The sequence below is a fragment of the Penicillium griseofulvum genome (assembly GCF_001561935.1).
Source record: "Penicillium griseofulvum strain PG3 chromosome Unknown contig_95, whole genome shotgun sequence".
In the NCBI taxonomy this organism is placed as follows: domain Eukaryota; kingdom Fungi; phylum Ascomycota; class Eurotiomycetes; order Eurotiales; family Aspergillaceae; genus Penicillium; species Penicillium griseofulvum.
In genome coordinates, this window is record NW_024467454.1 from 1,291,429 (window position 1) to 1,318,485 (window position 27,057).

Genomic DNA, 27,057 nt, shown 5'->3' on the forward strand with positions numbered 1-27,057 from the left:
GTTCTTTTTGTTCTTTTGGGTTGCATCATGCAATCACCCTAATTAATATTTGAAACAAAAATAATATATTCTACAACATATAAAGAGTATTGAAACCTTGGACATGGGAGATCATTCTACTACCAAATTACGAAATAATTCCAACTCTACAGGAAGACTCCGTAGAGCACATTTGCCTGGATATTGGTAAAACTTGGTTGTGGTTTTTTTTTTTCTTTGTTTTGGATACCGCCTTCGACGTCACAATATCACTTCAACATTTCCTAATAAATTAAGATATACAGCATAATGGTTCTGAGAACTCGGAATCCCCTGTTTGATACTCTGTAGATTATTCGCCTCTTTCGCTATTCTCCGAGCCTGTTTCGCCGATTTATTCCCTCTCGTATTTTAGATAAGACCAAACCCAGTGGGCCCTCCATATGCACCTACACTATGTATCCCGTCCCATGAATCCTGTTTCACTCCCGGGAGAAATTTCTATCCTGTTTGTGCTTATCTAACGGGGCCTGGAATCACACAGAATTACTAGTAATTTTGGATGAGTAAAATATCAGGTAATTCTTATTTTTTTTTTTTTTTTTTCTGTCATGCTTAGGCAATATTTGTAAAGACATCGGAATGTGCGGGGACCAGACGACGTGTCAGATGCATGGCTTGTTCTATTCGTATTCTTGAGGGTACGAGCAGTGTGGCTAAAGCTTGTTTTCCGTGTTACATTATACATAGTGATAACAAGTAAGCATAACGTTTTCCCTCCATACACATAAAGACCCGACACAGAATTTACCGAGAAGTATAATTAGCTTAAATATAAATATGTCCCGGGTCTCGCTAAATATAGTCGAATGAATAAGCCACATGTGCAGTGGTTGGATCAGACACATATTATCATATGTATCTTGTTTCGAACGCCCCATAGAGAGTGGATCAAACCTCGTGTCAGTCAAATCAGAACAATCATTATGGAGTTCTCTCACGGCTTGTTCAAAAACACGCTAGGGCAAACGTGCTTTAGCCCCAGATGTCGTCATGTATTGTAAGAAAATGTCTTATATGCCACAGTGGACCCTATAAAGAGGAGACTTGAGACTTCAATCTCATTGCTTTACGCCCTAGTAATTGACCTATGAGCAGCCTCGGATACCCGAAATTCTCTACCTTCTTCGGGTCGCCGGCTATTTTAAACCAGCGGTTCCACCAGTGAACAACAACATGTCTTACCGCGGCACGCCACTTTATGGTCGAATGCCTTATATATCAGGTATCAACGTTACTGGTGTCAAAAAGGAAACATATGCTGAGTATTTTGAGGCAATCGGTTCTGTCAGTCCGTTGTACGCGCATTCAAGGATTGTAACAGCGCAATGGCCGACCTGCATTTGCATATGGCCTCGTAGTATTAGCTTGAATTTATTTGGTGAGAAATGGACCATCTTGCCGTTCCCTAGCGTTATTGCGGGCAACCCCAAGGAAGCCGCGCGTGCAGCTCTAGAAGCTGCCATCTAGGTTGTAAGACAGTGAAGTCGTAAGCAACTTTAGCTCCGACTGTAATATGAGGTTTCGTGTACTAGGTGTTTTTGCACTGTAGAAATTGGATAGTTGCCACTAAACAGTTTATATATAGCTTAGCCGACAAGTAAACTCCCATCTGTACAACATAGGTACGTACTCGCACCCCACCTTACATGCTCGCAGCCACCTCCCCTGCCTGCTAGTTATATGCACCCTTCCTAATTGGGCAACTATACAAGTAAATCTCACCGCCTTTCGATTCTATATACCGCCTTTATATCAAATTCATCAGCAGCTGCATCGTCAACTACTTAGCAAATACTCCATCGCAGATCTGCGGACTTAATCAAGGCAAGGGGGCAGAATATGCGACTTTCCTAGTTGAGTGCGTTTTTGAACAATGTGAATCAGAATCAGAATTAATGAAGCTGTACAAAGAATCTTTGGCAGAATCTTTCATCCCAAAACAGGAAAGCGGTCCCAAAATGTCGTTTCCTAAATCCAAGGGCGCGAACCTGGAATGGTTACTGAATCTAATATGTGTATACATTTTGTAGTACATCAATAGCACTCGATATCGCTCTCCAGGTCGGGGAGCATCAGAATCATCCTCAAACCCTAATCACATGATGCGCTAGATACAGATATGGGCTAGTGCTAGTTTCTAATAGACTAAGCAAACTAGCCGGCCTCACTGTTGACAATCTGGCAACTTCTCTTCCCATTTGTTACTCCTGTTAAGTTCCAAAGGAGCAGCACTTTGTCAGAACCATAACGGGCCCCGGGGACATTGTGAATTTGTACATATAATCAACTGCTCTGGTTCCTGCTCATATATTCACAAAATCACCCAGCAACAAAATGGAATCTATTCTATCTGCACATGAAATCGGCGAAGGACTTCCCGTTTTGATTATTCATGGATGGCAGATGGAGGGAAAAGCAGAGGAGCTGGATTTTGAGCCGATTTTCAACAAAACACCTGGACTTCGCCGGATTTACGTGGACCTTCCGGGCATGGGCACAACACCTGCGAATAATGTCAGGGATCTGGACGATATATACCTTCGCCTAGTGGAATTCATTGATTCTCGACTTGGAAAGTCAAGATTCTTACTTGTCGGCTCATCATGTGGCGGCTACCTCGCACGTGCGATAGCTCAGAAATATATTGAGCAAGTCGACGGTTTACTATTACGCGTACCACTTATTAAGCCAAAGGACAGCATGCGCGATCTCGACGCATTCAAGCCTTTGGTTGCAAACGAGCAACTCATGTCAAACCTATCAGTCGAAGACAAGACACTTCTTGGAAACGTTCTGATTCAAACGCCTGCTTACGTTGATACGTTAAAGGCCAAATATGAGAAGGTACTCCTTCCAGCAGACAAAGTGGCAGACAAGAAGGTGTTGGATCCGATCCGAGCAGATCCAAATCGATATCAGTTATCTTTTTCACTAGATAATGAAAATGCCAAGTTCTTTGCACCTACGCTTGTTGTGTGTGGTCGGCAAGATGAAAGCGTGGGCTATCGAGACAGCCTTCGCTTGCTAGAACTCTATCCAAGATCAACCTATGTTGTTCTAGATCGTGGTACTCATGGCCTTCCTATCGATGAGAATAGCGTTTTTGAGGCTCTTGTTCGTGATTGGATATTCCGGGTTGATGAATGGCGAGGTCGCACGGAAAAATAAGAGCTATCCATGTCAATAAGCTCTACACAAACACTCAGTGCCTAAAATGAAAGGGACGGTGGGAAGAATGTTACTATTATTACTTATTACCTTTAGATACAATGGAGTATGCAACTGCCTCTTTTGGTTTTCTTCAGTAGATGTTCGACATCACTTATAACCATATCATGTAGATAAACACCCCCCTAGGGATGGCATCCTTGTGTCATGTCATGCACTATATATATCGGAGCCTGGAATATCTGAGCATAATGCTCAAATATAGTGGTCTTTTTGGCCTAGTGTGTAACTCGCCAGTCCAGGTGTAGGTTGTAACACCTTGCTTCTATTCTTTGTTATAGGACTTGATATGGTTCTCTATTTGCCGTAAGTCTACGGACCCTCAAGTACGAATAGTTAAACCTCTACTAATAATCCCTCGATGACCTGGGAATCCCAGCCAATATTTAAGAATGAAAATCTCTCTTCGGACAAAATACTCAAGAGGGGGCTCGCCTTGCCAAAGATACCCCTCGTAAAAATTAGGGGATGTGGATATATTTGATCTACTTTGCAATGGAAATTTCTTTCCTTTAGTTACATGGTATTGCCATCTTTGGAATGCCACCAGGCCCTGTCAAACTCATTCCAACCTCCAGGCGGCGCATCCCACATGGCCAACTCACGAACCACTGCCTCATAGCATCCATCGCTGGGCATATTTCCCTGACAGACATTTCCTCCAACAGCGATGTTGATGAGGATTCTGAACTCACTCATCTTCCTCGTGCCAGGCGGCTTCTCAGCCCTCATGATGGGCCTGCCATCAATCAACCAGACCAAGCGCCCCCTGCCCGTTGTTTCATCCTCGTCCCAGATAAAATCGTATCTCACTCCCGCCGGCGAGCTAATGTTGGGGATGGGGGTTTCGAGAACGCGATGCTTGTTCCAGTCCTGGCCGTTGAAGTGTCCCCAGTGCAGACAAGTGTGGTTGACCGCATCACCGTTCCACTCTTCCATTATATCGACTTCACCGTCCTCGGGCCACTTGAAGGGGTCTTTAGGCAGCAGCCAAAAGGCCGGCCATATGCCTCGGGCGACTGGCGCGGTAATTCTGGCCGACAGACAGCCCCGCGGTCGGCTGAGGGTCTGGAGACTCGACAGTCTGGCGCTGGTAAACTTCTGGGCAGGGTCGGAATGCCCGTGGTTGATCAGAGCGCGCACGATCACCGCATCACCCTGGGGTGAATGGAATGAGTTTTGCGGGCTGTCGGTATAATTCTGCGATTCATTGTTGCCCCATCCATGTTGACCCTGTTCATGGTGAAAGTTTGAGGACACCGGTACTTGAGGATGTAGATTGGGCTGCCAGTAGATCTGGGGTTGCGAGTGCTGTTCTTGATAAGCTGGTGATGGTTTGCTAGAGGTTGGAATAGGCGGTGGGGGAGGCTTGTTGTACGACGGTATTGGAGGGGCTTTCTGGCTTAATTCATCCCAAGCCCTGTCTGCCTTATCGATTATGCCCTGAAGCGCTCGTTTGAATGGCATGTTGAGTACGACCTCGGTACTAGGCTTGTACAAGTAGCGAAGACGCGGAAAAAAACAGTAAGCAAAGCTGACGTCATATTGTGGATATCCCGAAAGGATCGACCTTGGGGTTCTTAAACTTCTCAAGATCCCCTTTCGCTCTTTCACCATTGAATTTGGGAGATATTACTCAGATTACAGGTCGTCTCGCTGGTAACCGGCCGCTCGGTTTTTCGAATATTAAAAGAAGGCCACATGGTATGAGGGTCGGCGCACTGGCGTGTATAATAAATATTGTTTTGCCGATTACTATTTACATTAGATTTGATCTAGCCTCAATACCCTGGTTTCGAATGAATGCAAGTGACTATTACAAATGAAAAGTTTATTCCAGTCTAATCGATTTAGAAACCTGGGCACTCTTCTGTGATGCAGTATAAAGCTTTCGATTCTCGTCTCAATAATGCCCCAGGGAAATCAAATTCTACCAATGTCCCATGCTGCAGAAGCGCCACGATATCAACGCGCTCGATATGCCGTAACCTATGCACAACAGCAATCACCATACGCGCCGCAGACTCCTGCTCGATTATCTCGAGCATCCGGGTTTCGGTTTCCCAGTCGACGCTACTAGTCGCCTCGTCCAAGATGGGCAGAGTGCTTGGGGTGGCAGGCGGACCACTGCTAACAATTGCTTCTCGTTATGACCAACGCCGATCGTGCCGTCCAGCCCGCCCTTTCCGCAAATCGATTCCCAGAGACCCACCTTGCAGATAGCGGCGACAATGCGCTCTTCCGATAGGGTGCCTGCTGGGTCGAAGCTCTCACGCAGCGTGCCGCGGAGAAAGAAGACGACAGTGATCTGGGCACGGAACGCAGCGGGTTGGATAGTAGATATATCCACGTTGTCTATGGTGATTTGGTCCTGGGAGAGTTATATCACACACAAAAGGGTCATGATGAGCAAAGTATTGCGGCTCCCAGAAGGCCCGCAGACGGCGATCTTGTGGCTGCAGGGGATGTGTAATGAGATATCTGAGAAGAGAGGTCTATCGTGAGGTCTATTCAAAGCAGTAAATGGTTTGTTAGTACTCGCGGCTAAGGGGGCGGTATTCGTAAACTCATTTCTCTACCTAGTTACCTATCTCCGGCGTTGACTATGTTGTAAAAATAAAAAATAAAAATGATTGGTGCCTCAGGCATAAAGGGAATGCAAACCCTACAAACATCTCGGGAGCGCAACAAAACTTCGGCATTGATCTCAAAATTTCAGGACCTGGAAGTCATAATATATGGCCGATCTATGTGCTAAAACTCGGCGTTAGTCACATCACTGCACTTTCTTTCCCAGATAATCAATATCATTACCAACACGTGCCTCCCTGCCCGCACTATCACGAAGTATGGCAGAAACATGCGGTGACCATCCCCCACCTGCAACAGAACTCTCCAAAGCAGAGCGCTTCAAAGCTACGCACCTCGCCGCGCGCCATGGCAACTACCACCAATATTACGCCAAATTCCGTGCGCCCACCGTTCCAGACGAGCGCCTTTCCATTCTACCATCACATATCCTCCGCAACGCGCGAGTCATAGACCTTGGCTGCAACGCGGGTAAACTGACCCATGAGGCGATAGCACACTGCGGCGCGGCCGCCTCAGTCGGCGTCGATATTGACCCGTGGCTGGTCGAGCAGGCAAAGGCGGCTTACCCGGACGGGCCGTGCACATTTGAGCATTTTGATTTCGTGGATGCGTCTGCGTACACGGGTACCGCGCTGGGCAAGTTCGACGTTGTCCTACTACTCTCTGTGACCAAGTGGATACATCTCAACAACGGGGACTCCGGGATGTTGAAGCTATTTGCGCACATTCAAAGCATACTGAATGAGGGGGGTTATCTCGTCGTGGAGCCGCAGCCTATGAGCAACTATGCGAGAGCTTCAAAGAAAAATAAAGAATTGAGAGAGATGTATAAGACGATCCAGATCAAGCCACCGTTTGAGGCTGAGCTGAAAGCGCAGGGATTTGAGAGGATACTGGAATTTGAGAGGGATGAGGAAGGGTTTGCTAGGCCCGTACATGTTTGGAAAAAGAAATTTCATAATATAATCAATGAAGATGGCTTAAAATAAGTCGGGCAATTTGACTTGCATTGGGGATACGTAGACTTTTTGGTTGTTTGGTTGGTAGGTAAGTAAGTAAGAAAGTGACAGACGAAGCATATTTGACGTTGTATTTGCAGCGATAGGTAGATATTTGTTGACAGGAATCCTAAAGCGGCGCATCAAAGGTTGTAGTGGGCTTAGAAAGTCCATATCACAAATTAACAGATTCGCAATCTATTGAACAGGCCGTTTATCTAATGTTTTGAGGCTTTGCTAAAGACAATCCCAAAATTTGGACATTTCAAATTTCACTTGTAGTAAACTACAGGACAGCAGGCCTGAAACAAATCGCATAAAATATTGACATCATGAGGGAACGTTCACAATGGGGTAAGATAAGAGCCTACACCTGTAGGTTATGACGAAGGAACTCCTGTTGAAGCATACTGGCAGTTGTATATGCAGAATTCCAACACTTATAGATAACCTCATGGTATCTGAAGCCATTTAGACTTGGGAAGCTTTTGATAGCATATAGCCTGGTGACCTCTTCGGCGTCACTACCGTCATATGGCCGGAAACCACCTGAGACTTCATGAGACCCCCTAAAGCGACTATGTCGGTTTTAAAATAGGTGACTGTGAAGCGATACGATATCCATTCTCATCTTTGGCATAGTTATACATATCATCTTCCTAATAATAGAACCAGCGAAATCGTATAGCTTTAGAGACAAGCTATCGGCCACAAGAGAAAGTTTCTAGGGCCAATATCTAGATGCACAACACTATAGATATGGATGAAACCAATAGCATCGATAGAATTTGTGATCGAACAGCGTGGAACCTTTTCTGGGACTTGATGATTAGGCAAGTACGTACAAAGGTCCCCGAGTTTATGGTATGGAAAAAGGAGTCCTTGCTCCGTGGTTTCGAGGCAATCAAGATTATTCCTGTTCCTCGGTGGCGTTTGGTAGATAAACTTTTCATGAGCGATATATAGATTCGAGATGAGAATAAGTGGAAGGTCGCAGGTTGAAAGTGAAAGCATGCTAGGGATTGACGGGAGAGAATGAATACATTGGTAAGCTTACATCAGTCATCAGTAAATATTGAGTCTCTGTTACGCTGAAAGCCTGGGGGAAGATCATGAATCTATATTTGTCTACCTACGCGGGCCCTATAGGGGCCGGATCGGGAGTCACCTGACGGTGATAGTCTCGATTAATCAAAATATAAGGATACTATGTCACATGGCGTCTGTCTGGAATACATGATGCAAGGAGACATGACTATATCAAAGATATTTATATCAAGGTACGGATGAGCTTTTCAGTGGGTGACTGATGAGACGACTATTCGAGGCTCAAAGCCTGGAAGAAAGTAGTCGGTTCCTCTGGAGGGGGGAAGGGGGAAGAGGAGGAAAGGAAACAAACTACCGAAAAAATTCATCCCGCAGGAGCTGATGCCTGAGATATTCACAATAGTGAGAGACTTGAGAAAAGAACGAAGATTGATCCAAGCATAGATACTCCAGTTTCGTATAACGTATAGGCAACATCTACTCATACTAGCAAATCATTAAATATTCTGAGAGTCTGTAATATTGGATTACAATAGATAGCTTCCTCAGTTCCCCAATTTTCAAAATATCAGACTAGTAAATGAAAGAACATAGGTAGTACATATGTACATACCTCGGTACATAGTTGATACTAGTCCGCAATCAGATCCGTCCCGTGCCGGCCCGTCGCCCCACCACCCCACTTTTAGACACCTTGTCCCTGAACCGCTGACGTGTCCCTTCCCCTCTCTTACGTTTCTCGCAGGTTGTTTTTGACAAGAGGCTGCTTCTCGAAACGGATACATCATAATTGTGCAAATTCTCCACACCTTACTGACCAGCCGCCATCCTATCATCTATATTTCAAGAGACTCAAAATGATGAGAAATATCCGGAGTCCCAGACATGGTAGAAAGAATTCAAAGAATAAAATTGAGTCAGATTTCATTGAACCTTGCGATGAGATAGGTCTGTAACACAGGGCCTTTACTGTCTAGCTATAAACCCCACCATATATGTTACTAACTAAATATACCTATTTGCACACGATTCCTGCACTTACAAGGTCTATTGTAAGAATATTGTTGTGAGCTATGAGCCTCAAACTCTCTATAGAATGATACTTTTAGCTGCATATAGTAGACAAACCAGAATGTTTTATCATACTGTATAATGAATCCCTAAATCTTACGAAGACCCTAATCATAGTAAAATGGTAACCTTTGCATTCACATAAAAGCATAGGGAAAACCCAATGGATCCAAGGGGTAAAAACCTATACTAAGGTATATCTCTGAGAGTCCCAGGGCGCAAATATCAACATCAGGTGCATCCTTCCTAATATGAACTCGAACAGCCATCATGTCAACTTCCATAACTGTGTAACATCGTAGAACGTGAAAAGCGAGATTTGATAAGCACTTGGGAGAGTTGCCAATAATCATTGGCTACCTGTATCACGATTGTTAGTCTCTTTTTCTATGTGACTTGGGTGGAACATATTCACTTGAAGGAATAAACTGGTAAACCTAGTTAGAGGTGACAGAAAGAGCGTCAATGTCGTATCCCGATTTCCCTGTGAAGCCCCGCAGCTTGCCATTACCAACATCAACCCGATGCGCCCCGCCTCCGGGGCCGCGAGCTGAAAACCCGCCGGCGAGTTTGTTCGTCTTGAAAGATATGCCGTCGACATATGCCCCGGCGTAGATAGTAAACTGGATGATAATCTCATCTTCGTCAAACTTATGGGTGTGCAGATTGTTAGATACATCCCTTCCAGCGGAACCGCTGGTACCATCCCGCCAGAAGACTTCAATTCTGGACACGATTCAAAATCCCTCATGATCGTCAAGCCAGACATCGAGCCTTTGTACTGTTTGGTCCGGATCATCGGAAAGCAGTTTAAATACACTGCCGCCGCCGCCGTCGCCTCCGAACATGTTAGAAGATGGCATGGTGACTACAAAAGTGGCTTGGTTGACTGAATTGAATGTGCTGGTTCAAGTGAAAGGTAGTTTTGTTTACAATATTTGGAAGGGCACACTATCAATGCCATTATATACCTTTCAGGCCACAGGCCATATGAAATTTTGCGCACAAGCCTAGATGCAGCCAGCCACGATTGCCAACTATGACCCCAGATAACTAAGGATCAGCAACTTTGGCTGGCTGATCCTAACCATGCTGGTGTTTCATACAACGCAAGCCCCTGGTACATGTGCAGCTAGTTCCACCGGCATGAAGCCAAGCTATTCAACTGTATCAAGCTGAGATATTTCCTGCAAGTACAAGGAGATATGCAGAGTATTGTGTAGCATTGCCGTCACAGCGTACAGTCTACAATGACAGTCAGCCAGCCTCGAAAGCAAAAAGGGGTGGAGTACATGACCTGATGCATGGAGTCTCCGCATCTGTGCTACGGGAATCGCCTATGAAGCAACAGCAGAAGCATGGTGAACGAGCGGCCAAATGAACTAACGTCAATCGTTTAGCGGGGCTTGTCTGCTTTCAGCTTTGGATTAGGGGTGCATACGAATCCGAATAAATGACCATTATTTGCTATCCTTTGTATGCTCATTACGTCGCGAATTCCACTCAGAATATATTTCTGGCGGTAGTTCTTGTAGTTTTTCACTCAGCAAAATTGGTTGGCATTTTACTGAAACGCCCTGCTGTCATGTACGCATGTAGGTGCCCACTACTTGCTTGAATATCGAACTAGCCACATGTATGAGGACTCATGATCACATATGAAGTAATGCCTAAGCTAGATAAAGTAAATCCCTGGCCCCCCTTTGCGTCAAATGTGATAAAAAGCGTTGTGTTGCATATATATAGCGGAGGTAGTCTACATACAGTCGTCTCATAGGCCAACCAACGGACTACTATACGAATCGAGTGGTCGAGACCGTTGCACAGTCAAACCAATGAGAGAGCTAACGACACGATGGTCATCGTCTAACACAGCTCCTCCACCTAATCCCACTACCCGTTGCTGAGCTGTTCAATTTGGAGTGAGCAAAAACGAATCAACAGGACAGACAGACATGTATGTCACATCAGCTGCGGTTTAGTCAAGCTGGCCGCGTGTGTGCTTTGTCCATTCAAACCTTTTCATAGCCTATTAGAATTCGTGACAAAAACAGATATTGCTAGCAAATTGAGAGATTATCTATGTCCCCTCGACCCCCTGTCTTTCCACATCCATAATAAATTTGACAGACGCACTGTGCACTAACTGTCATCTGGCATATCGTTGTTTTAACACCACTAGTGCAATTCTGGTATGTGGCCTGTCAGACTATCTAATAATGAAGATATCGATCTTTAATGGATGCATATATTATCCTTGCTTTACGATACATGCCAGCTACGAGGCACCCTCGGCTATACTGGCTTCCCGCATAAAACGTGCTTGATGGGGTATACGATATGCAATCTCAGCTCCATGCATGCATGCCCCTAAACACAAACGGACTTGCATGCATATCCAGTGAATAGTGGCTCTAGTCTATTTATAATATGAATTCTTGGCAGATCAGAGGATTGATTGGAAATGTTCCCTTCTTAAAATTTATGATATAATAGTTATTTCAAAACTATAGTGGACCTGATATAATAAATGTGGTCATACAACATATGTATAGGAAGAGAGATATTATAAGGTAGTGAGTAGTAGGGCAGGTAATCCTAGCCTAGCTATACCGATAAAACTAATACTACGGATAGATGGATCAGGACCAAACCCCAAGACCTCGCTCTCTAATGAACAACCGCATAAATCTCCAACGCATCATGCAGCCTTCCAAAAACACCCCCATGCCACCCTTTAACCAACTCCCACTCCTCACTAGGCAAAGTCTTGCTCGCCATCCTCAACCAAGCCCCAACAATAAAATCAGCATAATTAGCCCGTTCTCCAAGTAAAAACGGCCCATTTCCACTGAAAGTCTTAGCCAGCCCTCCCAACATGTCCCGGAAGGACGCAATAAGCTTCTCGCGCTGTTCGCTTGTAACAGCAAAATCCTCCCAGCAGCTAACCCCAGCCCGTCGAACAAACTCAGCCTTCGTCACGTCAGCAGTTGCTGGATCAAGCGGTAAGCCCTGAACCATGAGTGCGACATGCGTGGTGAAAGCAGCATCGATATTCATATTGAAGCGCGCATATTGGGGATATTCGCCCTCGTCACATTCAGATAACGGAATTAAAATTGCGGCATCCGGGCTGAAGACGTAATCCAAGGGCTGGGGCGGGAATAGATCGTTTCCAGCTGGGTATTGCTTTTGCAGGTAGACTGCTATGTCGAAGGAGTCGCCGAGTTTGAGGGATGTTGCGGGGTCCACTAGGATGGGTAGAGTGTGGAAGTCTGTACCGTCCGCGAATTTGCGGCATGCGGGGATATTGAGGCTGGTCCGCACCTTGGATACGTCGGGAAGTGGGACCCAATTGGTTGAGTAGGGGACTGATTTGAAGTTCAGAGCTAGACGGGTTTTCCAAGGGTTTACGGCGCTATTGTTCTTTTCGACAGGGGGGCGCATGGCAATGTCATAAAAGACTACTTTAGTATCCATGGTGAAGAATTGACTGAGCTATTCTTTCTTAAATTTGTAATTTCGAGTGCAATTGTCTGTATCTTGCAAAGTAGAAGTGGGATGTGGGATGTTGCAGTGTGTAATCACGTGGCGTTTTATAATACATCACGGTCGACACTCCCAACTTGTACGTAATTAATAGGCCCCAATTGGCCCAATAGGCACCAAACAGTGGAAATATATAAAGTTGAACCCCCTCTTTAGTTTTTTTAATTACCCTATGTTTAGCCCCGTTTCTCGCTATTATACCTAAGGTAATATTTTATTAATTTAAATAATCTCGAATCGTTTACTAGATATATTCCTATATCCCATTTTAAAAACTCGAAAATCGCGTTGATTTAGATGGTTCGTAAATTATAGAAGTTTACCCAGTAAATGGTACTACTCCTATACAAATCCCAGATATATATCTCATATCAAACATCAATTTTCATATTTTTGGGACATCTCGACCTCCGCCCATCCGATTGCGTTTAAAATGAAAATGTATACTTATACAGCTACTATGATTTGATATTCCAAGTTTGAACTTCACATGAATAGTTACTGAGGCCGATTTGTCAGCGCCGAGATGGGCCGGGTTGGGTTTCGAGCCGGAACCTCGGGAGGTCCCGAGGTCTACTTGTAATCCTTAACCCTAACCTTAACCTTAGAGATCACCCGTGGCCTGGAGACTGCCCAGGTGATCAGCAAATTATACCTACGGAGTACATAGTTCGAAGACCAAAAGCTATACCTACTCTGACTCAGGGTCTAAGTTCTAGATTAGTATAATATCAGAATTAAGTCGATTATTACTTATGCAGAATAGACCAGTACAGAACCTTAATAACTTCCCCTACTATACCTCGATCCGCTAGTTATCAACGCTTCGTCCGTAGATATAGTAGTTCCTCTAGGGTTATTCTGTGCCGGAACGATTTTACAATTCACTGCACTAGATGCCTAAAAGCGGCCTAAATTTTCGACCTAAATCTAGGCATTCAGGGCTCAATATTGCGAAAACGACTCTACGTGCTATACCCCATGGTAGCCAGGACCTTAATCAAGTGGTTCCCTTGTACTAGCCAGTACGGATATTGTGCAATCCGCCACTGAATTGAAAAGTCGCCTGGACTATAACTGGAACCAAATCTCATTTCCATCACAAACCTCCGAATTTTCAAAGTATCGTTGTCCATTGTAACTGTAAAAATAGCATCAGTATTGAACCAGTTGTCGAAAATGAGTTACATACCTCCAGAAGGTAAGACCCATTGCAATATTCTTGCAGCCTTGGATGAAAATATTTGAGACGGCGTAACGTCGATCAGTAGTAATGTGCCGCATGTTTTCTTCAACTTCGTGAAAACTCCTTGCAGTTTCTTGTGCCAGGTGGAAAGTTAGTTGCATTGCTTGGTTACAGCTAAGGCCTTCGTTCAGCATGACTATAGTAACAAGATTTTCGATCTGGTTGTCTCCCTATAAAGATTCTTGAGCCGGGTTGAATTAACAATAGGCGATGTGACCTTACTATCTCCTTTCTAAGAGAAAACATATCATTCTTCCTGGGGAGCATTAGTTATATGCACACAGCTATATATCAATGGTGAACTCACATATGCACAAGGTATGATGTATGTCTCCACAGTAGCTTCATCGAGTCAGTAGCTAAGTCTGCTGTTGAGATATCAATGCCGTAAATAAAACTGCGTGCCTGTGAGTAGTCCGATCCAAGTACGCTGATAATCCAGGATGTCATACGGAATTGTGGCTATCACAGGATAAACTCCTGCAGTACGCTCACGCCGCCTCCAGTATTGCATTAAGGATGGAATTGTATCACCACTGCAAATTGTGTCGACTGTATCTACACTGACCACGTAGAATATCATTTGCGCAAGTAGAATTTTGCGAGTTGCTGAGCATGTCAATAAGACTGTATTAGCTTGGTTAAAGAGATAGAAAAAGCAGAGAGAAGAAAGGGTTTGTGAAACCTGCATTTTGAACAGACTTCGCGAATATGGTCTGCAACTTCATCCCAACAACGCAAAGCACACTGAAGCTCTTCTGAAAACCTTGAGAGATCTGGATATTTGCCATCTTCACACAAGACATGTTTAAAGTATTCCACAGTTGCTGCCCTGTAACTCTTGGTGGTTTCCATATCATGGGTAAGTGAACCGCAGTCAAATACTTTGAGTTGAATATTAAATATGTTAGGAAAAGTGTTCTTATAGTGAATACACAGCAATCTTACAGTCGTCCCAAATAAAATACTATCAATATTGTTAGTCCCTTCCTCGCAAATGGATAGGCAGTACATACCCAGGCAAAAGACTTTGCTACTGTGCACATTTTCTCAAATGATTTGTCAACACACATAATGGCCGCAAATATCCCTAATTCTGCCTTTTGATGTTTTCGACAGATGATGGGATCTTTCACATAACTTCGTTATGGTCAGTATATCACCCAATATATAAACCCACATGAGCTAACTAACCGTTCAATCCATGGATTGAGAACTTCTTCGCGAGCTCTCTGGTATTGTGGATGCATTCTCATATTCCACTCCGGTAAAAGGGAGTAAAGGTTTGGCAGGTGTACATGCTGACCTCCCAGCGAGTCTCGGAACTCGGGATGGGATTGCAATGCAGTTCTTTTCGCCATGGGAGACGCCGTCGTGTTTTCCGCCAGAAACAAAAGAGGAACGTTCCTAAAACATAATTTCCCTTTGAATAGGTGTGGATTTACCTATAATCTGCCAAGTGTCCAACACATTACCAGTGTTGGTGCGCCCCAGTCAACGATCAACGGCCAACTAGGTACGTTTTATATGGGTATGTCATACAAAAGGTACACAGGGTTTAAAATTCATAACTTTGATTTTTCTCAACCCTCAAATTAGGTAAAAATAAATAGAAGTACTACGATATCATAGATTAAACTATCTCCGATATTAAAATTGATTCTATATAGCATAGAAGTGTAAGGAGTAGTAAGAAATTATACGAAGGTTATACATAGGAGTTGAAATGTTTACGATATTTATCGTTAATATTTCTGATTAAAATCAATACTAACCTTGGAAGTTAACTACCTATAATTTCCATACCTATATAGGGGGTTGAGAAAAATAGATATTATGAATATTGAACCTTTGTACTCCGTACCTTTTGTATGATATACCTAGTTGGACATTGATCGTTAAGTAGGGCGCACCAACACTGGTAATGTGTTGGGCGCTTGGCACATCTATTGGGACTTTACTCACTAGATTTACCTAGTTCAGTTTGCTCCTGCTGCATAGTTATGATGGATTGAAAATATGGACTCGACTATATCGATGTTACACGTTGTGTAGCAGTTGGATGCCAGGATCAATTAATAGACGGTTTTATGTCACACATAGAGCATACAGCAGCACCTCGTTCTTTCAAGCAATGTACTGACCGCTTATATTAAGGGAGGAAACTAGTATCCTACATCTATATAGCCTATATAGCGATAAAGTACGCAATTATCAGTACACAATGATGCCTAAGGGTGTGAGGTTGTTGGGAATACATGCTGCCCAACAAAAATGATATATATAACTTACAGTCCGTTTCAAATATGTGGATGAGGCCAGCAATATTATTGACAGACCGTCCAATTCTTTTTTATGTCCATTTGATTTGCAAATATGTCTTCTGCATTCTTAACTCAGTGTGCTAGTGACCTTGTCCAAAAGGTTGCTTCAGAGATAGAGTCAGACTATGGGCTGTGTTCAATGGCACCGTCGATATATGACACAGCATGGCTTGCTATGATCGAGAAAAATACAGATCAGTGGCTATTCCCTGAGTGCTTTGAATACCTCCTTGAGCACCAAAACGTGGAAGGGGGCTGGGATCCCCTGGAACAGGCCATTAGAACCACTAAATATCCGGTCAACGTCTGGTTGCCAGATTGTATCATCCATTCCATGGCTGCATTACTTGCTCTGTGCCGCCATGTTCGCCGTGCCATGCGCAGAGGAGGTGATGTTCCTGATGATTCGCTGGCTAGGATAATACGTGCAAAGCAATTTCTTGATTGTAAATTGCAGATGTGGCAGCTTGATGGAACCACCCACTTTGGATATGAGCTGCTGGTTCCGGTACTCTTGCGCCTTTTGCGCGACGAAGGTGTGACGTTCGAATTTCCGGCGAAGGAGGCCTTGATGAAGAAATACCAAGAAGCCTCTGATATTGACATTAATTGGGTTTATAGTGGCCCTTGCAAGGTTCCTCTCTTTTCTTTGGAGGGGTTCCTTGATAAGCTTGACTTCAGCAGGCTCAGTCATCTTGTCACTATGGCAGGCATAGCTGCCTCGCCTGCTTCCACTGCAGCATATTTGATCTATGCACCTACCTGGAGCGAGGAATGTGAAAATTACTTACGGTATATTGTATCACATGGTCAAGGAAGAGGAACTGGCGCTGTCTGTGGTGTATTCCCATTGGAGATTTTTGAGCCATGCTGGGTATGTTCTCCGATAAAAATGGCGGTCGTATTGAACTTCCTAACAAATTCTCAGATTCTCACCGCACTCTTAGAAAATGGATTCACAGCGGATATCTTGGGGCGTGAAAAGGTGGACAGCATTCTTCACATAATCCATCGCAAAATGGAGGATGGGGTAACTGGAGCCAGTGAGTGCAGTCGGTCAACAATACTATACATTCGAACCTCATCTTTGACTGACATATACCCAGCTCACGCATTCTTCCCGGATGCAGACGACACCTCAAGGGCCCTTACAATATTGAATATCCACGGTTACCAAATCAGCCCAGCAGGGATGACGGCAAAGTTCGAAGTTGATCAATGTTTCGCGACATTCGACGCGAAGATGCCTAACCGTGTTAAAAGTGTGAGCGTGAATGGTAATGTCCTAAGCTCACTGCTTCATTCCCCAGACCCTAGTGCTTTTAGTTCTCAGATCGAGAAGGTTGCAAGGTTCATATGCGGGAGATGGCACGAGGAAGGCAGATTCGAAGATCACTGGGTACGTTGTAGTGAAAATTTCTAAGATAAAGATGAACTTTGCTAATAGAAATAACTTCTAGAATTTATCCGAGTTCTATGGCCTCATGCACATGGCACAGTCACTCGTACAATTATTGGTTCTTTGGCACGAAGGAGGATTACCCTCGATACCAGAAGATCTTGTTCAGATGATAATTCCGTCCTGCTTGCAGGGGGCCACCGCACGTATCCTGCAACAGCAGAACCCGGATGGCTCTTGGGGTGATATACATTCCAAGGAAGAAACTGCCTATTCAATAATTGCCCTTGCAAATCTGGGCTCACATACTGCCCTTGGAGATGACTTCAGTCACATTGAGTTGGCCATAGCACGGGGGAAACAGTTCCTGTTAGAGAACTGGGAAATGGGAGACAGGCCGGACCGGATCTGGACAGGAAAGATATTACATGGTATCTCATACGTTCAAGATGCATATGTTATTGCTGCTTTAAAGATCAGTCGCGCAAATTTGGCAGGGAAGAGAAGGCTTGATCCGAAGCAAGGCGGAATATCCGCAGACTATTACGTCTAACGCTGCAGAATTGGACCCTACGACTAGTTCCTCTTGCAATATAAATCCTTTCTTACTACTTAATTTCCTACTCTTCGGTATCGAGATGGTCTGGGTCCGGTTTCAAGGTAAGCAACCGCGAACCGCCCAGAGAACCTCCAAGAGGTATAACGGTGTATAATCATGATATGATCCTAATTCATGGGGACATTGTAAAATTCCATCCTTCAGGGTCAGTACCGTTCGGTGGCTGCCCCCCAGCTCCGCTCATCAGCACATCAAAGAAGGCAGTGTCAAGGCCTTGGAAAAGCCATCCTTCCATGCTGGCAGAAGCATCGGGAAATGGCTCTTCTGGCAGTGCGAAAGCATCTTCCGACATAGCCTGGACATTGTGCCCCCCATGCTTCCGTGCTGATGATGGCCTCACAGCCTGTTTGGTTACCTGTGAGGTTGCAGCATCTGATGTGACCACATCAGCATAATGGTCCGAGTCGCGTGGTGTTCCGACATGGATAGATCCAAAGCCACCAATTGTCACACCCTCATAGGCAACTTGCTCCTGCTCCGTGTCGAGCGGCGTGATAGAAATACCGTTTCGCGCAATTCTGATGGCACCGACGTACGGCACATTGACTATCAACACGTCTTGGTTGTCTTCTTGCCCGTCATCCGAATGTCTATCTGTAGGCCCCGCTTCAATATCTAACAAATTCTTCAGAAGGGCAGCACATTTCGCGGTGAGAACATCCTCATGTAGCTCCAACATAGATTCCATGCACTCAAGTGCCCGATTAACCGTCGCGCGGTCCCCAACACGGTGGTGTACGAGCAGGTTTTCTGTACCCTTGTTACAGTGGCTCAATATGTGGGCCAGCATTAGTGTCATTCCCGCGATCAGAGCCACAAAATCGCCCATCCGACAGCCGGCCGTGATCGGGTTGAAGGTACGGATCGCAATCTGCCGGATTAGAATCTCGCGACTAGCGCTTGCGCAGGCGATTCTTGAGTACACCCTCTGCGAGATATGCCTTGGGTTTAGCATATATGGCAGATGGAGCTGGTTCACTAAAGAGTAATAGAATATATGATCCCAAGCTCGGCGAGTTTCGCAGAATGCATCAACCGAATTTACTTCGAGACCCGCAAGCTGCAATGGCCGCCAAAACGAAGGCGGCCATTGCTCGGTAACCCTCAAGAGCTCTTGATCAATCTCTTGAGTCACGTCAAGTGCTTCCTGGGGTGCGTGCATCTGATTCCTTTCAATAATCTTGCGTACCACATCCGGAATAAGTACAGGCAAATTACCGCTCTCAACGCAAGCACTCGTTGCTCTAGGGATTGTGAAATTCGCACCGCTGGTGCTTGTGGGAAGACCTAGTAGCAAGCATAGAAATTGCTCCGTGGAAACTACACAGGCCCACATAACTGCAGGATCGAGATCGTTCTGCTGGTTGATGATTTTGAAGCGATAGTGACCTGGTCGATGCAAACCCAATAGCTGTGCTGTCATGATAGCACGGCGCATTGTGATCCAGGATCGTCGGATATTGCCGCCATCTATGTGATAGAAGCCTTCAAGGATGAGGTTCTCGAGACCCTCCAACGTGCCCAGCAAGACATCGTTCGTATTCACTAGCTTGATGGCTGAGTCCGCTAGCTGCTCCATTATAGCGCGATGATGTTTGGTGAGGCCAGGTATCGCTTTTGTGGGGGACAGGTGTTGCAATCCAACTGCGAAAAGTAGCATTTGCCTTGCCAACAAAACTGGGTGGCTTTCTGAATATAGGATATTGGCTACTGGTATTTGCTTTTTCGTCATTTCACTCGGCCATGAGCTGCATAGCTTGAAGCTAGATTGGTAGCAAAAGATGGACATGCTGCTGAGGTTTTCAAGCAAAATCTTAACATCTTTCTGAGGAGGGAGAGAGTTTCGTAGGGCCTGAGTGATGCTGGGATATGTGGAGGCCTCCGAGATAGACCCATGACCAGACACGGGCGTTGGTGGTAATTGAGGTGTCGCAAGCTGGCTTGGTGATTTCTCGGTGCGTAGGTGACTCGGCACAATCCTTTGCTTTATGATATAATTAGTAAATGGCCTTTTATGTGGAGATACTGACTAACTTTGCCATGGAATGACGATGCCGGTGTTGTATGTATTGCAAGCGGAGCCGGTGATACACAGCCAACAGTAGCACCTGGTTGAGGACGCACACCACTATCTTCCATTGATCGCGTGTTGGCAACAGTATCTGGCTGAGCATCTCCTGTATCGTTCTCAGCCATTTCCGGGCCGTCCAAGATTACTTGGTTGATGCATTTCGTGCCTCGACGATGGCAAGTGATGCAGATCGCATCATCTGGCAACGAAAAGGTACATTTGACTTTTCTTCGCCTGCACTCCCAGCAGCTGTGTGTACCTTTGCGGACCTTTCTGCGCTTCGCGGCGCGTTCGTCCGAGGGGGTACTCATCATTCGGTCAGTTCTCGCAACGACCGCGGGAAGAGATATCAGCGTTTGACCGAGTACGCAAGTGTGGCGGTACCCTGTCGAAAAGTTTGGACCGAGATGATTAGTACTATGTCCGAGACTTTCTTGTGGGTACAGATGAGAAGGTCTCTAGATATCGGTTTCTCGGTCGCGCGACCTCGGGACCTCCCGACTGGGCAGGGGCCCGTGGGGGGCACCTGCGTTGGGCGCCATCGCATGTTCCTGATGACTAACGTATTTTCGTCCGAACAGCCCTTCGGACTATTCAGCCGAGATATGTTCAAGGGAACGTCCAACTTGCAATACAAACTTGACTTCTTTTATTATATGGTTCATGTTGAAGTATCCAAAGCAATGGATAAATGCCACTCATCAGATATATTATCCTAAGATCACAGAAGAAGATTGAACTGAGGCCGAGCTTGATTCGGCCGAACTAATGATACCCCTTGTCTGCCTCCTTTGTCTAGCTCGGAGATGTCATATGTCTGTCTGGATTTGTTTATTGCGGCTATAATTCGTCCGATGCCGACATACATAAACAAGCTACCTTCTTCGTAATGTGAAAAGGGGCAATTTGTTAATCCTGTCATATCACCTGGGTACCAATTTGAAAACTCAACAATGGACTCAACAATGGAGAAGCAGACCATCGACTCAGAGAATCAGGTGACGGCTGAACACCCTTCACGGCGTTCGTCTACACTTGTGTCAAGTTCAGACCGAAGTGACGTGGATCTCGCCAACCACGATGCCAAAGCTGGTGTCACTGATGAATATCCGCATGGTGCCCGCCTAGCTGCTGTTATGCTTTCACTCATGTTGGGAATGTTTTTGGTGGCACTTGACAACGTCAGTCTCTCGTTTCCGATGCATCACATAAGCTAACCAAGGCCATCAATAGACTATTCTCGGCACGGCCATTCCTAAAATAACGGACGAATTTCATGACCTGAACAAAGTGTCGTGGTATGGAGCAGCCTATTTGATGACATATGGCAGTGGTTAGTTTCATGGATGCATTAGTTTCTGGATGGCATGTTGACCTTTACGCAGAGTTTCACCTTTACTTTACATTTACGAATCCTTGAATACTCTGTCCTAAACCCACATCGACACGAAATGGCTAATAATTTCCAGGCTTCCAATCAACATGGGGCAAGTTTTATAAGTACTTTCCGATCAAGCTTTGGTTTCTCGTTGCCGTATTCATTTTTGAATTGGGCAGCCTCATCTGCGCCGTGGCGAAAGACCCTACAACTCTCATAGTCGGCCGGGCTATCGCCGGCTTTGGCGGAGCTGGAGTTGGCGTGGGAATCTTCACCATTATCGGGTTTGCTGCGCCGCCTGACAAACGTCCGCAGCTTTTGGGATTCACCGGAGCAACCTACGGTATCGCCGCAGTCTTGGGGCCGCTCATCGGCGGCGCCTTCACTGATAAAGTATCATGGCGCTGGGTAAGATGACAGCAATTGAAATATTAGACTATCACTGACCACTCGATAGTGCTTCTACATTAATTTGCCCATCGGGGGACTAGCGGCCGGGACGATCTTCCTTCTCTTCAAGACCCCAAGTAGCGCAGCCCCGGCAAAGGCTACACCCAAAGAGAAGTTGTTGCAGATGGATCTTGGCGGCGGAGCCCTCATGATGGGATTGATCGTTTCATTTCTGCTGGCGCTGCAGTATGGCGGTCAAACCCATTCCTGGAAGAGCAGCGAGGTTATAGGATTGCTGGTCGGCTTCTTCCTGATGGTCGTGGCCTTTGTGGCCTGGGAAATATACCAAAAGGAACGTGCGATGATTGTTCCACGGCTGGTAAGTCACGACATGTGTCCCATCCTGCTCTGCCCGGAAACTAATAGCGATTGCTGTAGTTCATGAAACGTTACATTTCTGTGGGCTCCGTGTTCATGTTCTTCTTCGGTGGCGCCTATTTCATTATCCTTTACTTTCTTCCGATCTATTTCCAGAGCGTTTATAACAGCAGCCCAATCGGGTCTGGTGTCAAAATGCTCGCACTTATCATCCCATTGACTCTCGCTGCCATCGTGCAGGGATTCGCGCTATCCAAAGTTGGCATCGTACCCCTATTCTGGATTATAGGTGGTGTGTTGGGAACCGTCGGCTGTGGCCTATTCTATACTTTTGATATTGGAACATCTACTGGCAAGTGGATCGGATACCAGATTCTTGTTGGCTTCAGCGCGGGCTGGACATTCCAGATTGCCATGTCAAACGCTCAAGTCCATGCCTCACCGGAGGACATGTCGCAGGCGACAGCTATCGTCAATTGTGGGTCCTCACTCTACTGTACCTTGCACGAGGCGTATACTAACCGTAGTTCTAGTCTTCACAACCGTTGGCGGGGCCTTCTTCCTTTCAGCAGCGCAGTGTGTCTTTAACAATCAGCTGATTCAAACAGTCACCAGAAGACTCCCCGAACTCGACCCTGCGGTAGTTATTGGGACCGGTGCAACTCAGGTCCGCAAAGTTTTCACGGCCTCTCAAGTTATCATTATCATTGATGCCTACATGGTTGGTCTGAAAGCTGTATTTGCGATTACTGTCGCCGCATATGGTGTCGCCACTGTCACTGGCTTCTTTGGAAGCTGGAAGAAGATCAACGGCCAGGAACTGAAGAAGGCGGCTGGTGGAGCTGCATGACCGCCTGTATATCATTTGCGTGTCTGGTGGGGATCCAGTATTACGGTGTTATATTTAGAATAATGGGTGACAGCCTTGGGGTGGAAGGGGCTGTCATTTCTTGACCCCAGTTGTCGGGTCCAGAGACCTAGAGTCGCCTGGCGCTCAATTTGCACTTTCAGCCGGGTGGCATGTATTACTAGAACCTTTAATAAAGTACTGCCACGTAATTTTTCTATACGGGCAGATATCTTCACAAAATCAACTGATCAATAAATCACAATTCTAGCTAACCTGACTGATATCATACGTGGAAGGGCAACGCCTCTCGAGTTGCTTTACAAAGGGTTTCTGAACCAGGAGCTTTATTTGCCATGTATTTATCAGTTTTTTAAAACCACATTACTGGTATAAATTGGGCCTGTGGTAATTTGACATGGTAGTATCATCAACTGGTTACATTGCTGTCCACTTCCTGATTGGGCTGCGTCAGGCGGGTTTATTCTAATGACTGCCCACCCTTTTTGGCGCTGATCGTTTTTGGGCAATGACTGCCAGCACGAGAAAATATCGACTGAACAGCATTGATCATTCCCCAGTTGGCTTTGCAGAAACCCATGGAAATAAGCAGAAATAATCTTCGGTAAGCACCGATAATCCCAGGTAAGCATAATGCTGACTCTTTTGAGGTAATCTAATCACCTGGACAGTTAATTAGAACGTAATAAACAAAATCCATATCCGGAAGGGCCCTATAGATTCCCTTATAGGTTCCGCATTCTCCAACTACGATTAAATAGAATATTCAGTATTCATATTCTTGTACTGCAAAGATGGCAATTCCTCAATCTTGCACCGTTCTCGTAGCAGGTGGTGGTCCTGGTGGGTCTTATACCGCGGCTGCTCTAGCACGCGAGGGCGTTGATGTTGTCTTGTTCGAAGCAGATAGCCATCCCCGGTACGAATATGTGTGCCGTTCCTCGCATATTGCCCACTTAGCAGCTAACATGTGTAGATACCACATTGGAGAGAGTCTGCTCCCTTCGATGAGATATCTACTACGGTTTATTGACCTAGAAGATACTTTCGAGCAGCATGGATTTCAGAAGAAGGTGAGAAGGTCATCAGGCGGATGAAGGGAGAATATATCTTATACAAGGTCAAATAAGTTGACATCGGATGCAGCTCGGTGCATTTTTCAAGCTCAACGCAAAGAGTGCGGGATGTTAGTACAGCCAATTCCCCTTAATAAGGCGGAATACGTTCTGATGTAATGCCATCACAGACACCGACTTCATTCGGGCTAACGGTCCAAATGGTTACTCCTGGAATGTTGTGAGATCCGAATCGGACGAGATTCTTTTTCGCCATGCTACAAAGAGTGGTGCAAAGACCTTCGAGAATGTCTCCTTGAAATCGGTAAATTTTGAGTCTTATGAGAACGATATGTTCACCAGCCAGCACAAATTGGCCAACCCTGGACGACCTGTTTCGGCCGAATGGAAGACGAAAGATGGTTGCTCTGGTACCATCTCGTTCGATTATCTGGTGGATGCAACGGGTCGAGTTGGTATTCTGTCAACCAAGTACCTCAAAAATCGCAAGTTCAACGAAAGTTTCAGAAACATTGCCATGTGGGGGTACTTCAAGGGTAATATTCCGCCAAGCCCAGGAACAGATCGTGAAAACCAGCCCATATCCGAAGGCATGAGAGGTGAGTCCATGAATATTATACAAATCTTGCCTGCTAGTTACTGATCGGGTAATTTTGTATGACCATATGTAGATGGGTCAGGCTGGGTGTGGATGTTGCCTCTACACAATGGTACAGTATCAATTGGAGCTGTTGTTCGCAGGGACATTTTCCTTGCCAAGAAGAAGGCATTGCCAGAAGGGACAACGGAGGCTCAAGCCCTGGCGAGCTTAGTTGCACTCTGCCCTACGATATCATCGTATTTGGAACCGGCTGAACTGGCTTCAGGTATCAGACAAGCCACGGATTATTCCTATAGTGCCAGCGCGTATGCTGGTCCAAACTTCCGTATTGTCGGCGATGCAGGATGTTTCATTGATCCCTTCTTCTCGTCTGGTCATCATCTGGCCCTCTCGAGTGCTCTAGCAGCGGCGACGTCCATCAATGCGTGCATACGGGGAGATTGCAACGAGTTAGATGCCTCCAGGTGGTACGCGAAGAAGGTTGACGAAGGTTACACGTTATTCCTCGTTGTGGTAATGGCTGCTCTCAAGCAAATACGTATGCAGGAAGAGCCGATCTTGTCCGACCTTGACGAGGAAGGCTTTGATAGAGCATTCGCGGTCCTTAGGCCAGGTGAGATCACCCCCTGAGGTTATTATCTTTTGCCACTTTCTCCATCTATGCTATTGCGGTGCTGACAGTCACAAATCTGCGCAGTCATCCAAGGAGCCGCAGACAAGGAAACAGCACCAAAGGCTAAGGGGGAGTCAATCACCGAAACTATCAATCTTTGCCTCAATGCGCTTAACGACCTGCACGACACGGAGCTGCAAAAGAAGTTAACCAATATTGTGGAGGCAAAAGGCACACCTGAGCAAGATCAACTCCTCGGGAAACTTTCGCCAGATGAGATGGCAGCCCTTCAGCGCTTGCGCGCTATGCATTCAATTCTGCCCATGGGCGAGCTCAAGGACTTTGAGAATAGCAATATAGACGGTCTAAAAGCTCGACTCGAGCATGGAAGTCTAGGACTTTCCCGTGACCACGCAGGATTTTGTCGTGATGGGGAAGGGGATTTGGAGGTATAGCTTAGAGCTGTCTTCTCAGAATTCCAGAAGTTATCCATGTCCACAGTATTGGTTCATATACAATAACAGGAGCACTTGAATATGGGCGAGAAACCTCCATGATATTTCCGAATAAACTAAGTCCATGAATGAGATTCCACTAGTCATATACCCTATGGGGCATATATATACCGTATTCTAGTCCGTATACTCATTCTACATCAAGGCGACCAGTCATGGAGAATTTCTATCTCAAGTGCATTAACTCGCAGTGATGTAATAGTTGTGGAAGGGTTGATCTATATTCAACCCGGATACGGGAGTTCTCAGCGCAGTATTATCGTGATGAAAATAGCGACGACTTGTTAGATAAAGTATCCTCGGCCACTTATGCGTCCCTATGCAGTCTTTTCAGTGGTGCTGTAGATATTTTCAAATACTATTTCTTTAAAGGATATTTATTGAAAACAGGCAGAGTGTGAATAATTATGTTAATGTATCTAGCGGTATAAAATCATTATCTTTCAAGGTATACTATACTATAGGCTAAATCTGTTATGGTGCACTGGCGGTAGAGACTGTAACCCCACCGGGACCAGTTAGGAATTTTGGCCCCAATAAGCCCCGGAGCCGCCCAAGTAAGCAAAGTAAGCACTTCAGATGCTGTAATATATTATATGCTGACGTGTAATAGCAGAATGTCGAGTAATATATAGACTTTGAATGTTATTCAAATACTCGCATGAGAAGTCTTATATGCCTGCTAAGTTTGGGATCACATATCATAACTTCTCAACAAGCAAATATTATCCTAATGGTTTCGGCTAAAGTCCTGTATTTTTCGGGAGAGATTCCCCAAGGAGACCCAGAGGGAGATCAAAGAATCCTATTCAGAAAGCTAAAGATCCTTAGCAAAGAGCGAGATCATGTGGTTCTAGCATCAATGCTAGAGTGCGTGACAGTGGCATTGAAGGACGAGTGTAGCAGACTAAGCCGTCACCACCGAGATCTAATCCCACCTTTTGAGAGCGTCCTCGATTTGACAGATCATGTTGTGAAATTAAGAAAAACGCCACTTGGTGGGGCCATCGAGCGAGTTTTGGTTTTGGTTTTTCAAGTGGGAAGCTTTGTTG

General features: G+C 45.5%; 9 protein-coding genes across 9 annotated transcripts; 5 read left to right on the top strand and 4 right to left on the bottom strand.

Annotated features, from left to right (window-relative positions):
* Positions 1-2,376: 2,376 nt before the first annotated feature.
* Positions 2,377-3,210, top strand: PGRI_059780 (alpha/beta fold hydrolase; the record flags this gene model as incomplete). The annotated part of the gene is made up of 1 exon (XM_040793691.1): positions 2,377-3,210. The coding sequence occupies one exon, from the start codon at positions 2,377-2,379 to the stop codon at positions 3,208-3,210; it is 834 nt and encodes a 277-aa protein (XP_040648546.1).
* A 576-nt stretch (positions 3,211-3,786) lies between these two features.
* On the bottom strand, positions 3,787-4,737 carry PGRI_059790 (glycoside hydrolase family 16 protein; the record flags this gene model as incomplete). Its single annotated transcript, XM_040793692.1, has 1 exon — positions 3,787-4,737. One exon carries the CDS (start codon positions 4,735-4,737, stop codon positions 3,787-3,789), a length of 951 nt encoding a protein of 316 aa, XP_040648547.1.
* Positions 4,738-6,119: 1,382 nt separating this feature from the next.
* On the top strand, positions 6,120-6,851 carry PGRI_059800 (class I SAM-dependent methyltransferase; the record flags this gene model as incomplete). The annotated part of the gene is made up of 1 exon (XM_040793693.1): positions 6,120-6,851. The coding sequence occupies one exon, from the start codon at positions 6,120-6,122 to the stop codon at positions 6,849-6,851; it is 732 nt and encodes a 243-aa protein (XP_040648548.1).
* A 2,564-nt stretch (positions 6,852-9,415) lies between these two features.
* PGRI_059810 (Mannose-binding lectin) lies at positions 9,416-9,841 on the bottom strand (the record flags this gene model as incomplete). Its single annotated transcript, XM_040793694.1, has 2 exons — positions 9,416-9,628; positions 9,761-9,841. The coding sequence occupies 2 exons, from the start codon at positions 9,839-9,841 to the stop codon at positions 9,416-9,418; spliced, it is 294 nt and encodes a 97-aa protein (XP_040648549.1).
* Positions 9,842-11,648: 1,807 nt separating this feature from the next.
* On the bottom strand, positions 11,649-12,458 carry PGRI_059820 (uncharacterized protein; the record flags this gene model as incomplete). The annotated part of the gene is made up of 1 exon (XM_040793695.1): positions 11,649-12,458. The coding sequence occupies one exon, from the start codon at positions 12,456-12,458 to the stop codon at positions 11,649-11,651; it is 810 nt and encodes a 269-aa protein (XP_040648550.1).
* Positions 12,459-16,236: 3,778 nt separating this feature from the next.
* On the top strand, positions 16,237-18,049 carry PGRI_059830 (terpene synthase family protein; the record flags this gene model as incomplete). Its single annotated transcript, XM_040793696.1, has 4 exons — positions 16,237-16,971; positions 17,026-17,140; positions 17,204-17,496; positions 17,558-18,049. The coding sequence occupies 4 exons, from the start codon at positions 16,237-16,239 to the stop codon at positions 18,047-18,049; spliced, it is 1,635 nt and encodes a 544-aa protein (XP_040648551.1).
* A 178-nt stretch (positions 18,050-18,227) lies between these two features.
* PGRI_059840 (fungal specific transcription factor domain-containing protein) lies at positions 18,228-19,694 on the bottom strand (the record flags this gene model as incomplete). Its single annotated transcript, XM_040793697.1, has 1 exon — positions 18,228-19,694. One exon carries the CDS (start codon positions 19,692-19,694, stop codon positions 18,228-18,230), a length of 1,467 nt encoding a protein of 488 aa, XP_040648552.1.
* A 1,445-nt stretch (positions 19,695-21,139) lies between these two features.
* Positions 21,140-23,182, top strand: PGRI_059850 (MDR family MFS transporter; the record flags this gene model as incomplete). The annotated part of the gene is made up of 6 exons (XM_040793698.1): positions 21,140-21,367; positions 21,420-21,519; positions 21,656-21,972; positions 22,022-22,333; positions 22,393-22,810; positions 22,866-23,182. The coding sequence occupies 6 exons, from the start codon at positions 21,140-21,142 to the stop codon at positions 23,180-23,182; spliced, it is 1,692 nt and encodes a 563-aa protein (XP_040648553.1).
* An 812-nt stretch (positions 23,183-23,994) lies between these two features.
* Positions 23,995-25,945, top strand: PGRI_059860 (uncharacterized protein; the record flags this gene model as incomplete). Its single annotated transcript, XM_040793699.1, has 6 exons — positions 23,995-24,119; positions 24,177-24,273; positions 24,347-24,386; positions 24,447-24,875; positions 24,948-25,490; positions 25,575-25,945. 6 exons carry the CDS (start codon positions 23,995-23,997, stop codon positions 25,943-25,945), a joined length of 1,605 nt encoding a protein of 534 aa, XP_040648554.1.
* Between the last annotated feature and the right edge of the window lie 1,112 nt (positions 25,946-27,057).